Source organism: Bombina bombina, chromosome 1, assembly GCF_027579735.1.
Source record: "Bombina bombina isolate aBomBom1 chromosome 1, aBomBom1.pri, whole genome shotgun sequence".
NCBI lineage: Eukaryota > Metazoa > Chordata > Amphibia > Anura > Bombinatoridae > Bombina > Bombina bombina.
In genome coordinates this window covers 1,166,918,226-1,166,934,922 of record NC_069499.1, presented here as the reverse complement: position 1 = coordinate 1,166,934,922, position 16,697 = coordinate 1,166,918,226, and the positions used below count along the sequence as shown (strand labels likewise).

Sequence of the window (16,697 nt, the reverse complement as noted above, 5' to 3'; positions counted from 1 at the left end):
TATGTTTAATTGGTTATACTAATATCTCACCAGATACACTAGGGGAATTTATGTTCACTGTATACACCAAAACTCAAGCATCATATTTATGGTCATTACAATGAAGTTCTTAACTTTAATTATTTATTTTTTGCTCTATAGGCCTTCCCTCTCAGAAAGTGTAGGAATTTAAAGAGTTCATAGTATAACAGAGTTTCTTTACCTACTTATTACAGCATGGAAACATTTTTTCAACAATGTTATATCCAGGAACAACCATACTTAGGTGACAAGAGAGTTCTGTTTACTAGATGTTACAGGGCCCTTTCCTTTTTTTTTCTTTTTTTTTTCATTGTTCATTATATAATTAGCGTGGTTTGTAAAATTTTAATTTAATGCTTTTTTCTTTTTCAGCCTCCAACGCCAGAAGCTGATTATCCTGAGTATCCAGATGACATTTGCAATTACCCAGACACAGACTATCTTGACAATCATGAGCACTTTGAGCCGGTCTTCCCTGGAAATACATCAGACGATCAGACCACTGGATGGTACTCGCAGATTGGCAAGGAAGGGAAGACATTCTACAAAAACTATTCTAATGAAACTGTGAGTAACCTCAGAGTATGTGTACAGCAACTTAATTAATTAAAGTTGGGTGAAAACATGGGGTCTATGGAAGAACGTGAACAACAAAATTGAGTCATGTTATGTGAGACTGGCTATGGAGATTAGAGTAGGGCTATCTATGTATGCTACATGTGTGATATTGATATCTATACTCGCTGGACAGTAAAGTCAAAATAAAGCTTTCATGATTTAGACTGAGCAGGCAACTTTAAACAGGTTTCCAATTTACTTCTATGATCAAATTTACTTTGTTCACTTGGTATCCTTTTTTGAAGAGTACACCTAAGTAGGCTGTTAGGAGCGGCATGTGTCTTTAGATGTCTATGGAATCAGCACTTGCAATTTGTGGGCTAGATTACAAGTGGAGTATTAAATTATTGTGCTCCTGCAAATGGGCAAATTTGCCTATTTGCTGGAGCGCAATAATTAACCAGCCATTACAAGTGGCTGACTATTGCTACCACAACCTCGGGGTAGCAATTAACACTCCAAAAATTAACCAGAGGTCTGATCTCTGGTTAATTTTCTCAAAGTGCCCCAAATTCCCTCAAAATCGAGGGCATTGTAGCTTTTTTATAAAAAAAAATAAAAAAACCCTGCACTAGGCAGTTTGGGGGATTTAACGTTGGTGTTAGCACTCTATGGGAACTATGTATGTCCTGAGGAGGGGTTGTGGACCCCAAAACATTGCTCTTACTGCTGTCTATGAAGTAAAAATTGCATAACTGAAGTTTGGTGTGCCTGCCCTCTTTTGAAATCCCCTGCTCTATCCAACCCATTTAAGTTTAATTTTGACTTTACTGTCCCTTTTAAATGTTAAGTTGTTTTCAAAGTGCTTGTAACTTTGACAGTTTTGTGGGCAACTGAGAATGCTGAACATTTGAAGTAAAATTACAATTTTTTTGAAGTTTAAAAAAAAAAAAAGAATTTTTAATGTAGAAAGTGTCTAACAGCAAACCCTGCTAGACCACATACTTTTATCTAGTAGGAGTCAGGATACACACACGCAGACACTAAACTAAACACACATAACCTATACATTTTTTACAATAAAAAACCTTAGGAAATTCAGATAGAAATATTCTAAAAGTTTTTTTTTTCTCCACTATCTATATCCAGGTATAATAAATTTGGGACATACATAGTGCAGAGATTGTTTACACTTACACCAAATGCTTCCAAACGTGTACAGTGAAGGCTCCAGCGCAAAAGCAGACAAATACACTGTTGTTAGTGTCCTGGTACAACATACTGTATAGCTCAGACTCTCAAATGTTTGTGCCCTGCAATCAATACTATTATTCAATAGTCCAATACAAGAATAACAACCTTGTGGTGTTGTCCAAATATGCCCTGTTCTAGTATTGCGACCACCCTTTACCAAATGTGTTCTTTATTAATAAAACGTGTTACAGTTCGGTCGTAATACTAGAAGTAAGACATATTCAGCACAGTGTGAACGTTTAATGGCTAAATAAATACACTATTAAAAATACAATTAGTTCCAAAAAACAAGTTTTTACTAGGCTTGAACATTTGGATGTTTTTTTTGTTTTAGCTTTTCACTATGTAAAAATGGTTCATGGGCATTTGGATGCTTGGTTAGTATTCAAATGCGTAAGGAAGATGGTGGTCGCTTGTGGTGTTCGCCTCTTTTCAGAGACAGATTTCTTCTTGTTAAAATGCAACACACTGAGATCTGGATTTGCACAGATCTTAGTGGTTTGCACTTTCCCAAGATCGAATCTGTCTCCGAATCATGCCGAATTCCATGAGCAGCTGTCTTTTTCTGGATTCTAATGAAGCATTCAAATGCCCATGCCTAATTTTTACTTACAGCAAAGCTGAAAAAAATGTACTTTGTCAATTAAAAAAGCTGTAGTTACTGTCTTTTTATGGGATATTAATATCCCGTACATGAAATATTGTTCCTAAAAATAAAACACGAAAAGTTAAAAATATGTTTATCTAAAAAATAAACAAAAAAACTTTAAATACATATAGTGTCTTACAGTATATAACATATACATAACACATTTTATACACCTACAATATACCCACAACAAAAAAACAACAATGATATCCAATGTTGATCACATACATATTGCAAATATAGGAGTTTCCTGGGCATTGTACTTGTATTTTAATGGGGAAACATTGTTGGGCATTTCTAATTTTAAAAGGAATATTCTCAACTTTATATACTAGGGATGTACATTTGGATCCTTCATGAGTATCCGAATACGGAAGTAAGCAGTGGCGCTTGTCCTTTTGGATATTTTCGTAGCTGATTGATTCCTGTAAAAGATCCCCACACTAAGATCTGTGCAAATCCAGAGTGGGGATCTTTTTTACAAGAATCAATCCGGCTATGAAAATATCCGAAGGATTTCTGCATTTGTATCCTCACGAAGTATCCGAATGCACATCCCTATTAGATGCCCCTTTTCACACATACCAGTCTCACCAACCTTTCAGGGGCAAGATATTCAGTTGTAAGAAATCTACTGTATGACCAGTGCAACTTACTTTGCATGTGTATTATTTGAACTGTTACTGCACAGAATGCAAATTCTCTGCCGAGATCAGAGTTCACTGGTGATGTGGGCAGATTTTTGCTCAGACAGTGACCCCTATTATTTTAGTTATATATAAAAAACATTTTCTTATACATGAAGAACATTGGAATGTGGACTATGAATAACTCACGTTGGATTGAGTGCACTTGATGTCACGCAATGTCGTGTTAGTGAGAGATGTGTTAAGGTTTTTTTTCTTTTTTTAATAATGCTCTATTGAAGTCTGGGGGCTAATGCATTAGTTTGGTCGCAATATCCAAAGTCCTGAAGTACCGCAAATCTGATTTTGCTTGCGTGCAAACATTTTACTTTTGACTTGTAATATGCGCTAACCCGCTTGCATTAAGAGTTTACTTTCAACGGTGTTTGCGCGTGAGTGAAAGTGCTAAATAGCTTGCCACTTGTAATCTGGCCCTATATATGGGACTTTTCCTAATTTTAATATCCATTTTAAAATCATTTTAAAAAGGTTGGCTTTAATTTTTCCATTGGAAGTTATTTTTGTAATAATTAAAGGGACACTGAACCCAAAATTTTTTCTTTCGTGATTCAGATAGAGCATGCAAATTTAAGCAGTTTTCTAATTTACTCCTATTATCAATTTTTCTTCGTTCTCTTGCTATCTTTATTTGAAAAATAAGGCATCTAAGGTTTTTTTTTTGGTTTAGAACTTAAGCACCCAGGTTGTTCACCAAAAATGGGCTGGCATCTAAACTTACATTCTTGCTTTTTTAAATAAAGATACCAAGAGAATGAAGAAAATTTGATAATAGGAGTACATTAGAAAGTTGCTTAAAATGTCATGCTCTATCTGAATCGCGAAAGAAAAAAATTGGGTTCAGTGTCCCCTTTAACCCCTTAACGACCAACGACGTATGGGGTACGTCCTGCAAAAAAATGCAGTTAATGACCAAGGACGTACCCCGTATGTCGTTGGTCTTTGAAAGCAGTGGAAGTGATCCTGATCACTTCCAACTGCTTTCATGTTATAGCAGTGATGCCTCGATATTGAGGCATCCTGCTATAACATTTTTAAGCCGTCCGATGAAGAGAGAGCCACCCTGTGGCCCTCTCTGCATCGGCCATCAATGGCCCTGTTCGTTGGTGGGTGGGAGCTGATCGTGGGAGGCGGGTGGGCGCCCATCAGTGGGGAAGGGGGGCGGGATTGAGTGCGTGCGCGTGCGCGGGTGCGAACCCTACACTATGAAACACTGTAAGGTGGGAGAGAGGGGGTTGAGGGGGGGCAAATGTTTTACAAATGTTAAGGATCTGGGAGGGTGGGAGGTTGGGGGTTGAGGGGGGGCAGCTACACTACAGAAAATAATATTTTTAAAATAACATAATAATAAAATGTTCTTAAAAACATATTTGATTTCAAACTGGGTACTGGCAGACAGCTGCCAGTACCCAATATGGCGCATAATAAGGCAGAGAGGGGGGTTAGAGAGCTGTTTGGGGGGGGGATCAGGGAAGTTGGGGGCTAAGGGGGATCCTACAGAGCAGAATTATCATTATTTTTTTTTTTTTTTTTTTTTTTTTTTTTTAAATCCCCAAAAAACTCTTATTTTAGTACTGGCAGACTTACTACCAGTACTTAAGATGGCGGGGACAATTGTGGGGTGGGGGAGGGAAGAGAGCTGTTTGGGAGGGATCAGGGGGTGTGATGTGTCATGTGGGAGGTTGATACCTACACTAAAGCTAAAATTAACCCTACAAGCTCCCTAATTAACCCCTTCAATGCTGGGCATTATACACGTGTGGTGCGCAACGGCATTTAGCTGCCTTCTAATTACCAAAAAGCAAAGCCAAAGCCATATATATCTGCTATTTCTGAACAAAGGGGATCCCAGAGAAGCTTTTACAACCATTTATGCCATAATTGCACAAGCTGTTTGTAAATAATTTCAGTGAGAAACCTAAAATAGTGAAAAATGTAACGCTTTATTTTTATTTGTTAGCATTTGGCGGTGAAATGGTGGCATGAAATATACCAAAATGGGCCTAGATCAATACTTTGGGTTGTCTACTACATTATACTAAAGCTAAAATTAACCCTAAAAGCTCCCTACAAGCTTCCTAATTAACCCCTTCAATGCTGGGCATAATACATGTGTGGTGCGCAGTGGCATTTTGCGGCCTTCTAAATACCAAAAAGCAATGCCAAAGCCATATATGTCTGCAATTTCTGAACAAAGGGGATCCCAGAGAATCATTTACAACCATTTGTGCCATAATTGCACAAGTTGTTTGTAAATAATTTCAGTGAGAAACCTAAAGTTTGTGAAACAATTTGTGAAAAAGTGAACACATTTTTTTATTTGATCGCATTTGGTAGTGAAATGGTGGCATGAAATATACCAAAATGGGCCTAGATCAATACTTTGGGATGTCTTCTAAAATATATATGCATGTCAAGGGATATTCAGGGATTCCTGAAAGATATCAGTGTCCCAATGTAACTAGCGCTAATTTTAAAAAAAGTGGTTTGGAAATAGCAAAGTGCTACTTGTATTTATTTCCCTATAACTTGCAAAAAAAGCAAAGCACATGTAAACATTGGGTATTTCTAAACTCAGGACAAAATTTAGAAACTATTTAGCATGGGTGTTTTTGGTGGTTGTAGATGTGTAACAGATTTTGGGGGTCAAAGTTAGAAAAAGTGTGTTTTTTTCCATTTTTTTTCCTCATATTTTATAATTTTTTTATAGTAAATTATAAGATATGATGAAAATAATGGTATCTTTAGAAAGTACATTTAATGGAGAGAAAAACGGTATATAATATGTGTGGGTACAGTAAATGAGTAAGAGGAAAATTACAGCTAAACACACACACCGCAGAAATGTAAAAATAGCCTTGGTCCCAAACGGACAGAAAATGGAAAAGTGCTGTGGTCATTAAGGGGTTAATAACCACAGCACTTTTCCATTTTCTGTCCGTTTGGGACCAAGGCTATTTTTACATTTCTGCGGTGTTTGTGTTTAGCTGTAATTTTCCTCTTACTCATTTACTGTACCCACACATATTATATACCGTTTTTCTCTCCATTAAATGTACTTTCTAAAGATACCATTATTTTCATCATATCTTATAATTTACTATAAAAAAATTATAAAATATGAGGAAAAAATTGAAAAAAAAAAACACTTTTTCTAACTTTGACCCCCAAAATCTGTTACACATCTACAACCACCAAAAAACACCCATGCTAAATAGTTTCTAAATTTTGTCCTGAGTTTAGAAATACCCAATGTTTACATGTTCTTTGCTTTTTTTGTAAGTTATAGGGCCATAAATACAAGTATCACTTTGCTATTTCCAAACCATTATTTTTCAAAATTAGCGCTAGTTACATTAGAACACTAATATCTTTCAGGAATCTCTGAATATCCATTGACATGTATATATTTTTTTTTAGTAGACATCCCAAAGTATTCATCTAGGCCCATTTTGGTATATTTCATGCCACCATTTCACCGCCAAATGCGATTAAATACAAAAAATCGTTCACTTTTTTACTAATTTTTTCACAAACTTTTGGTTTCTCACTGAAATTATTTACAAACAGCTTGTGCAATTATGGCTTAAATGGTTGTAAATGCTTCTCTGGGATCCCCTTTGTTCAGAAATAGCAGACATATATGGCTTTGGCGTTGCTTTTTAGTAATTAAAAGGCTGCTAAATGCCACTGCGCACTACACGTGTATTATGCCCAGCAGTGAAGGGGTTAATTATGGAGCATGTAGGGATAATTTTAGCTTTAGTGTAGTGTAGTAGACAACCCCAAGTATTGATCTAGGCTAATTTTGGTTATATTTCATGCCACCATTTCACCGCCAAATGCAATAAAATTAAAAAAAACATTACATTTTTCACAATTTTAGGTTTCTCACTGAAATCATTTACAAACAGCTTGTGCAATTATGGCACAAATGGTTGTAAATGCTTCTCTGGGATCCCCTTTCTTCAGAAATAGCAGACATATATGGCTTTTGCATTGCTTTTTGGCAATTAGAAGGCCGCTAAATGCCACTGCGCACCACACGTGTATTATGCCCAGCAGTGAAGGGGTTAATTATGTAGCTTGTAGGGAGCTTGTAGGGTTAATTTTAGCTTTAGTGTAGTGTAGTAGACAACCCAAAGTATTGATCTAGGCCCATTTTGGTATATTGCATGCCACCATTTCACCGCCAAATGCGATCAAATAAAAAAAACGTTCCCTATTTCACAAACTTTTTCACAAACTTTAGGTTTCTCACTGAAATTATTTACAAACAGCTTGTGCAATTATGGCACAAATGGTTGTAAATGCTTCTCTGGGATCCCCTTTGTTCAGAAATAGCAGACATATATGCCTTTGGCGTTGCTTTTTGGTAATTAGAAGGCCGCCAAATGCCACTGCATTTCACGCGTGTATTATGGCTAGCAGTGAAGGGGTTAATTATGTAGCTTGTAGGGAGCTTGCAGGGTTAATTTTAGCTTTAGTGTAGAGCTCAGCCTCCCACCTGAAACATGAGACCCCCTGATCCCTCCCAAACAGCTCTCTTCCCTCCCCCACCCCACAATTGTCCCCGCCATCTTAAAGTGAATGTAAACTCAACAGTGTCGCTTATTGCCATATTATCACTCTCAACAATTTAGGTAGACCTTAATTCATCATTTTTTTCTGTTTACTTGCTAATCCCAAATATATACCTTTGTATCTCATTTTTGGAGCCGAGATTCCTCCACCCGCCATTTGGTCCCTATATTTGGAAATGATTGACAATAGCGATTGCCAATCCGTTTTTTTACCCCGTGGCGTTCAACCCCTTTTTGGCAACGTCATGCGCTTATTCTGCGCATGCGTTAGCTTCTAATCCCCAGCTTCAGAAGTGATGCGTGTCCACGAGACGCGCATGCTCTGTAACACCTTCAATTTCAGACTCTATCAGCGGTATACAGTGAAGGCTATGTGATTAGTATTGTACAGTGCTGCTAAGGATACTGTGATTAGATGAATACATATTTTTCGGCTGCATTCGCTATCACAATAGTATTCAATTAACGGATACATTCATTGAATACTATATAGCGCTTTGAGGAGGTCGGATGTTAACGCATGCGCAGCCTGTCTATCCTACTTTCACGCTTGCGCACATTAAGTATTTAGTTTTTAAACGCATGCGCAGATTAAGTACAAATGTTTTTCACGCGTGCGCAAAGTAAGGGCATCACGGGTGCGCGCATCAGAGATACGTATAGAGTAGGTGAGACCACTCTATACGTCACTCTCTGCAAAACAAGGAAGTGCCTTATGGGAGGAGTTGTGGCTCAAAACGGAGCGAAGTTAGTAATTAAAATATATTATAAATTATTATTATTATTTTTTTTTAAAGTTCACGGTTTGAATAAACATGTCTAATATAAGTATTAGGAGCCTTCAGTAGCTTGTAAATTGACATTCACTTTAAGTACTGGCAGTAACTCTGCCAGTACTAAAATAAAAGCTAAATTTGGGCTTTTTTTGTGTGTGTTTTTTTTTTAAGCATATTTACATATGCTGCTGTGTAGGATCCCCCTTAGCCCCAAACCTCACTGATCCACCACCAAACAGCTCTCTAACCCTCCCCCTCTGCCTTAATGGGCGCCATCTTGGGTACTGGCAGCAGTCTGCCAGTACCCAGTTTAGTAAAAAATGTGCCTTTTTTTTTTTAAAAAAAAATGCCCTTTTCTGTAGTTTAGCTTCCCCCCCCCCAGACCAACCCCCCACCCCTTCCAGATCCCTTAGCTGTTTATTTACAGCTTTCAAAACCTTTTTTTTCTGCAGTGTAGCGGTTCCCTCCCGCGCCCGCCGCCCCCGTCTGTCCCGCCCCTGATCCCGCCCCCCTCCACTCGGCACATCGATGGTCGCCCACCCACCAACGATACCGGCCATCGATGTCCGGTGCAGAGAGGGCCACAGAGTGGCTCTCTCTGCATCGGATGGCCAAGGGGGGTTATTGCAGGATGCCTCGATATCGAGGCATCACTGCAATAACCGGAAAGCAGCTGGAAGCGAGCAGGATCGCTTCCAGCTGCTTTCCAGACCAAGGACGTACGCCACACGTCCTCGGTCATTAGCTGTATTTTTTTTGAGGACGTGTGGTGTACGTCCTTGGTCATTAAGGGGTTAAGTGTCATAAAAATCCTCTCTGTAAATAGCAGTAATGTTTGAATGGTATTTAAAACTAATACTTGTATGATTAATCATTGTAGGGTTTTCTGGAGGTGTGGTAGTGTTATTAATATGTCAAATGTATATATATTTTTTTTTTCGTCTCACCTGTGATTGTGTATTCTCGTTTGTTTGAGGTGCCCAACCTTTCCTTGGGGACATTTTTTATTTATAACTCCCAGTATGGGTTCTCTTGTGCCTTTTCAGAAGGCTTGTTTGATCAAAATAGATTGGGCCAGATTACGAGTGGAGCACAAAATTGCACTTTCTCAAGCGCAATATTTGCGCTCTATTTGTAATACCAGCATTCGCATTGCATGGAAGCTTTGCGCTCACAAGAGCAAGCTTCCATAGGCTCCAATGGGAGCCTCGTTCTAAGGCCGTCATACATGGCACAGAACCTAACGCAGCAATGGGCAGCAAACTTTAATCCCTTAAAACTGCATAGTGCAATTATGTTAAACAAAAATTATAAATGCTGATTTATTTTATTAGAACAAAATAACACTACACTTTATTTTGGGGCATTTGGGGGACTTTTTTAAAATGAATTTAAGGTCTGACCTCTGGTTAACTTTCGGAGCGCTAATTGCTACCGCAAGCTCGTGGTAGCATTAAAGTGATGGTAAATTCACTATAATGACAAAGCTATTTTCTAAAGCTTTCATTACAAATATACCTTGTGTACTCTTATTTCTTTACTAAAGGTATATTTGTAATGAAAGCTTTAGAAAATAGCAGAGTAAATCCCCTTTTTTATTTGCAGCGTTACCTGTCTCTGGCCGCCTCCGTGTAAAAAATACTAATTCTGAATTTGATTGACATATGGTAACACTGCAAATAAAAAAGGGGATTTACTCTGTCTTAAACATTGTTTAGTAAAGAAATAAGAGTACACAAGGTATATTTGTAATGAAAGCTTTAGAAAATAGCTTTGTCATTATAGTGAATTTACCATCACTTTAACAAGCCACTTGTAATGGCTGATTATGTAACGTGCCTGTAAATGGGCAAATTTGCCTGTTTACGGGTGCACATTAAATTAGCGCATTATTGGTAATATTTCACCATATTGAGGCAAATGGATTTGTATTATAATGTAAATATATGTTTGTGTTTAACTAAAATTCTGTGACTAATTGAAAATTAAAATAAAAAATATATAGTACAAGAAAGTAAGAACAACAAAAATAATATAAATAACAATGTCATTCTCTTTCTTTCTCTCCTGTCTCTTTCTTCTCATCTTTCTCTGTCTTCTCATCTCTTTCTCTCCCTTTTTTCTCTCTCTTTTTCTCACTCTCTCTTTCTTTTTCTTTCTTTTTCTTTCTTTCTCTCTTTCTCTCTCTTTTCTATCTATATAAATGATACATTCTTATTGAACAATCTAACCAAGTTACTCATAGATATTATTTTCTGTAATCTGCATCTCTGCTCCAGACCTATCTCCTTTCTTGCTAACCCTGCCGCTTCCACCTTAAAAACATCTCTAAAATTAGATATTTCCTTACACAAGACTCAACTAAGATTTTAATCCACTCTTTCATCCTTTTCTGCCTTGACTACTGCAACTCCATCCTCTCTGGTCTCCCTAGCTGCCACCTAGCTCCTTTACAATCCATCATGAATGCATCTGCCAGGCTCATCTTCCTTACACGCCGCTCTTCGTCTGCTGCACCTCTCTGCCAATCCCTTCACTGGCTTCCTCTTGCCTCTGGGATTAAACACAAAATTCTAACTGACATACAAAGCCCCTCAACTGCACTACTCCCCTCTATATCTCAGACCTTACAGGACTTCTCCAGACTGGCTCCCATCTTGTGGAACTCTCTGCCTAGCTCCACAAGACTCTCCCCTAGTTTTGAAAGCTTCAAGCACTCCCTAAAGACTATTTTGTTCAGGGATGCATACAACCTACTCTAGCCTTTCCTAATAAAAGTTCCTCTCCTCCATTGCTATCCACCATGAACCCCCTTAGAATGTAAGCCTAAGAGCCAAACTGCTTGCAGGTCACCTTAACAAGAGCTGACTACTACAGTGCTACCCAATTATTTGATCCCTATAATTGCTACCTTTGTATACCGCCTATGTTTATAGCGCTACGGAATCTGTTGGCGCTCTACAAATAACCAATAATAATAATAATTCTGTGGGATGGAGGTGGGGAATAAAATGTCCTAAACATTTAAAATGGGGGACATCTGCACTTGAGCTGCACATAATTAAAAGACCAGTAAATACAGTAGATTTGCATAATCCGCAAATGCATGAAAAAAAGACAACGCAATAGCACTTAGTCTGCACAAATTTCAAAGTTATGTCTATTTCCACTCCTCCTGTATCATGTGACAGTCATAAGCCAATCAAAAATGCATATACTGTGTATTCTTTCACATGCTCAGTAGGAGCTGGTGACTCAGAAAGTGTAAATATTAAAAAATTGTGCACATGTTGCTAATGGAAGTAAATTGGAAAGTTGTTTAAAATTGCATGCTCTGAATCATGAAAGTTACATGTTTACTCTTGGGGGGGTCATTGCAATCAAATAAGTAAATCAAGTGGGTTTCTTCTCCTTTAAGGACAACATTTTAAGGACAAGTGTTTATCCCCTCCTACCTCCCCCCGACAAACATTGTGAGATGTTTACTTTAAAGGGCCAGTAAACCTACAAAATGTTATATAATTCTGCACATAGTGCAGAATATTATAACATTAGTTCAGTCCCAACTTTATAAAGCAAAGGACTGCAGAGATATTTTATTATGAAATAGAATTTTCCATAACTTCCCTCATGGCTCTACTGAGTGGGTCTTTTTTTTTTTCCATAAGCGGTTCGCGGGCATGCTGTCTTATCACAGCGCACCCGATCGTGCCATTAAACTGAATGTAGCTCGCTCTAGTCTGGTAGCGGGAGCAAGCTACATTGAGTTTAATGGTGCGATCGGGCACGCTGTGAGTAGACAGCGTGCCCGTGAAGCACTTATGGGGAAAACAATTCTGCACAGTGGGAACGTATAGTGGCTAAACAAATACACTATTGAAAATGCCGTCAATTCCAAAAAATATGTTTTTACTAGGCTTAAACATTTGGATGTTTTTTTTGTTTAGCTTTGCAATATGTAAAAATTATGCATGGGCATTCGGATGCTTAGTTACTGTTCAAATGTGTAAGGAAGATGGTGGTCACTTGTGGTGTTTGCCTCTTTTCAGAGACAGATTTCTTCTTGTTAAAAATGCAACACACTGAGATCTGGATTTAGCTTTGCGGAATCTATGTGCAGAATTATATAACATTATTTTGTAGGTTTACTGGCCCTTTAAGAGACAATAGTTGTGGAAACATACACACATTTTTATTTTTTCATATAAAATTATCAAAACTTGTTTAGCCAATCCAAACTTAGAAGCATTTGAAAAACAGCATTTAACATACAAAGGCTTGACTGAGCTTAAACTATAACAGGTTTCTCAAGATTAGTTGTTACCAAGCTAACCATATCAACAAAGTACATACTGACATGCCTCAATATCTAGACAGAGGGCTTCACTATATAATCCATGTATAGCTGGAAACAGATGCGGTTGTTATACCTGTCAGATGATACAAAGAAAGAGTTAATAGCCTGACACTTTATTAAACTAGAGCATCTTACACCTATCTACATTGTACCTGCAATTGCATACACACCACATACAACAAACATATACAGGTGGTCCTCGGTTTACAACTGTTCAATTTGCACAGTTTCAGAATAACAACCTTTTTTTTTCAGTCATGTGACTGCTATTGAAAAGCATTGAGAAGCAGTGCATTGATTAAAATAGCCAGTAGGTGGAGCTGTCCGCTCGTGTTGCAGCAAAGATATGCAAGCCAAACAAGCTGAAATTAATCAGTTTAAAACAAGCTGAAATTAATCAGTTTAACCAGACCTGAGCTATCAAGCAGCTTGCAAAGGAACAAGATCTTCCTGTCTATAAATCAGTCCAGATTGGAATGCATAGAAAGAACTGTTTGCAGAAAAATGCAAGTAAAGTCTGTGTTGTGTGATTATTTTATTAGGTTTATAATGCGGTTTAGCAAATGTTTTTGTTCATTTAACTTGGTTTAATAATATATTCTGTGTTGTGTGATTATTTTATTAGGTTTATAATACTGTTTAGCATTTAAAGTCTTCATTTCAAAGCTTTAAAAATAATGTATTAGGTGTTACTTATGCCAATTTTGAGAGGGGCCTGGAACCTAACTCCCTCACTTCTCATTGACTTACATTATAAACTGGGTTTCGATTTACAACCATTCCTTCTGGAACCTAACCCCGGCGTAAACTGAGGGCTACCTGTATATATTTAATTTTAAAGTTGACCTTGTTTGAACTAGGGAGAGCTATTACGTTTACAAACATAAACCATAAATGTGTCCACTTCATTTAGGCAAACATTTGTATGGAATGTGGACCCTATCACACATTTAAGAAACATTTTGTTGCCAAACTAGATGTCTTTTTGAATGACTAAATGGTGACTTAAAAAAAAAGTGCTGTTAGTTTAACAAATCACACTATACATATTCTTTTAATTTTGAACAATGTGTAATAGCACTCCCCTACCCAACCTAGTTTTCTTTTTTTCCTTGAGGTAGGTGCGTCTCTTGTAAGAGGGCGATGTCCATTCTATTTTCAGTGGAGCTGCATTTATCAATCCACATTCCACAGTGCTATTTGTGTAATTTTACTACAAATATGTAAACATCACAGTAAGAGTTGTTTGGTACTTTTTTTTTTTAATTTAGGCTAGGATAAGTGAAAATCAATAAAATAGTATATATATCCTGTTTATTTTTTGTCTAGACAAAATATGGTCAAAATTACATTGTAGATGTGAAGTGGCCAGGCCCAGTAGTTCTCACTCTGCCTCTATACACATGCCCTGTGTGAAGTGGTTAAGAGACAGCATGCTGCACAGGGAAAACAGCAGGGCAGTGCATGCAAAAGCTTTAGTGTCAAAGGTCTGACTTGTCATGTGGCTGGGGATTGCAGGACCAGCAGTCTGAGGTCTGATGTGGCCTAGAGCATATAGTGGGCTGTGGGGCTAGTTTTCTGATTTGTGTATGTGGGGCTGACAGAGGCTGTAGGGCTGTTTGTGCCTTGTGTGGGTATGAGGTGAACAGATAGGCTGCAGGGCCGTTAAACTCTGATGTAGGTACTGTATATGCTTTAAAGCGGTGCACCAAAGCTATTTAGATAAGGTCTAGCGCTTGGTTAGAAGTAAATTGCTTATAAAAGTGCTTCCTAAACTGGTGGGTCAGGACCCCTGGGGGGTTCCCACAAGATTTGCCCAGGGAGATAGAAGAGCAGGAGGAGTCCCTGGTACAATGATCTGCTAAGTTGCAATTACTAACAAAACAGCAGTGAAGCAATTAGGTAGAAAGGAATAGGAGGCTGCTGTTGAACTCCTTGTTCTTCAAGTGGCATTTACCCAAACAAAATGTGCATCACACAAGCTTGTTCATAAATGAAAAATTAATGCAGATAAAATTTTTCATATTAATCTCATGGGGCACCTGGACTGTGTGTGCGCAAAAAACACACCCATATTATCTTTCCCCATTCTTAAAACCAGAACTTCCGCTCCCATGGCTCCATTTTTTATAATGAATGAATGAATAAATAAATGTGTGTGTGTGTGTATGTATGTATGCGTATGTGTGTGTGTATGTGTATATATATGTATATCAGTGTTCCCTCTAAGGCCAGTTTCTTGAGTGTCCCAGGAGTGAAACAGTTAATAAGGGAGGCACACCTTGCAGTCTGCATTGTGTAGTGTTTGCTAATTGATCTAATTAACTGTTTCACTGCTGGGCCGCTCACAAAACTGGCCTTAGAGGGAACACTGATGTGTATATAAATATATATATATATATATATATATATATATATATATATATATACACACACACACACACTCCTCCTATAAGCAAATCCGTCCACCTGTGTGTATGCGTATGTATATATAGATAGATAGATAGATAGATAGATAGATACTGGATATATATAGATACGTGAAGAAGGGAGGGCACTCACAGGATTGAATACTTGAATTATTTAATACAAAGTACATGAATAATTGTTGTCAACAATTATTCATGTACTTTGTTTGTATTAAATAATTCAAGTATTTAAATCCTGTGAGTGCCCTCCTTCATGTATCTATATTATTACATATTGAGGACTGCACCCAGGTCACTGTGTGTGAACAAAGGTTAGAGTGCTGGGCTACCGGCTATTTGACACTCTCTAAATAAATAAATAAATAAATATATATATATATATATATATATATATTGTGTGTGTGTGACAAAAGAGAACTGGGGGCACTATTACAGCGAAAAGCAAAAAACCTAGGAAGCGCTAATAACAATTAGTTGGCAAGGAACTATCAGGAGGGAGGAAGCTGCTAAACCTTAAATAGTAAAAAGTGGTGGACAAGGTCCTCCACCTATACAAAATGGAATGTGAGTGTAAAGAGGATGGGTGGAATAAGGTAATAGCGCTATTCCTGAAGTTGGATTGGGATGTATATGGTATAGTTAAAATGTAATATTTAAACAGCTGAAATATCTATAGGGAACAAACAATGATTGTGAGAAAAGCCTGGAAATATGGGCATATAAATATCTTGTATGGAAGCATAGATATATATGTATATACATTTTTAGTTTCTGGTCAATGATTATACAATTTCTTATGTATTCAGATAAATGGTTACATTCATATAAAAAATATATATGAAAATACACTCTATGGTTTCCAATCTTGATTAGCACCAATACATATAATGCTAATACAATTGTACTGGACATTTGACTACTGGAGTGCTGGAAATAAATAAATCCTGAAGAGGAATTTAAGTAATAACTACTCACAAGATTGACCCCCATTAAAATGAGGTAAGGTCAAAGCAATAGAGGGAGGCACTGAGGGTCCAGCCCTTCTAGGATCCAGATGTATCACCGAATATACTTTTTCTCTCCTGTATCCACTCTCCTAGGGTTCCCTCTGTAAAGACTGTTCTCCATGGAGTCTTGTATGGTAGATCGTTCCCCTCTAGGGTTAAACTGTTCCTTTAGTGATTCTTGAAGTATGGTAAGTTTCTGGGGTATGGTGAAATCTCCAGTTTATCCAATGTTTCCACGTAGGGCATACATGTGGGAGTAAAACAGAAAAACAAGCCACAATAGTGTTATATCGTTAACACACACTTTAATTATAAACTCAAACTCTCTATAAAATTCCTGCTTACATTTAGTGACCTCA

General features: G+C 37.6%; 1 protein-coding gene across 3 annotated transcripts in view; it reads left to right on the top strand.

Annotated features, from left to right (window-relative positions):
• ARHGAP27 (Rho GTPase activating protein 27) overlaps positions 1-16,697 on the top strand; it is a 244,516-nt gene that overhangs the window by 156,901 nt on the left and 70,918 nt on the right. For all 3 annotated transcript variants that reach the window (XM_053699608.1, XM_053699609.1, XM_053699610.1), the window contains one exon: positions 394-588. In XM_053699608.1, coding sequence (XP_053555583.1) covers positions 394-588 — 195 coding nt within the window. The remainder of the gene's footprint in view (positions 1-393; positions 589-16,697) is intronic.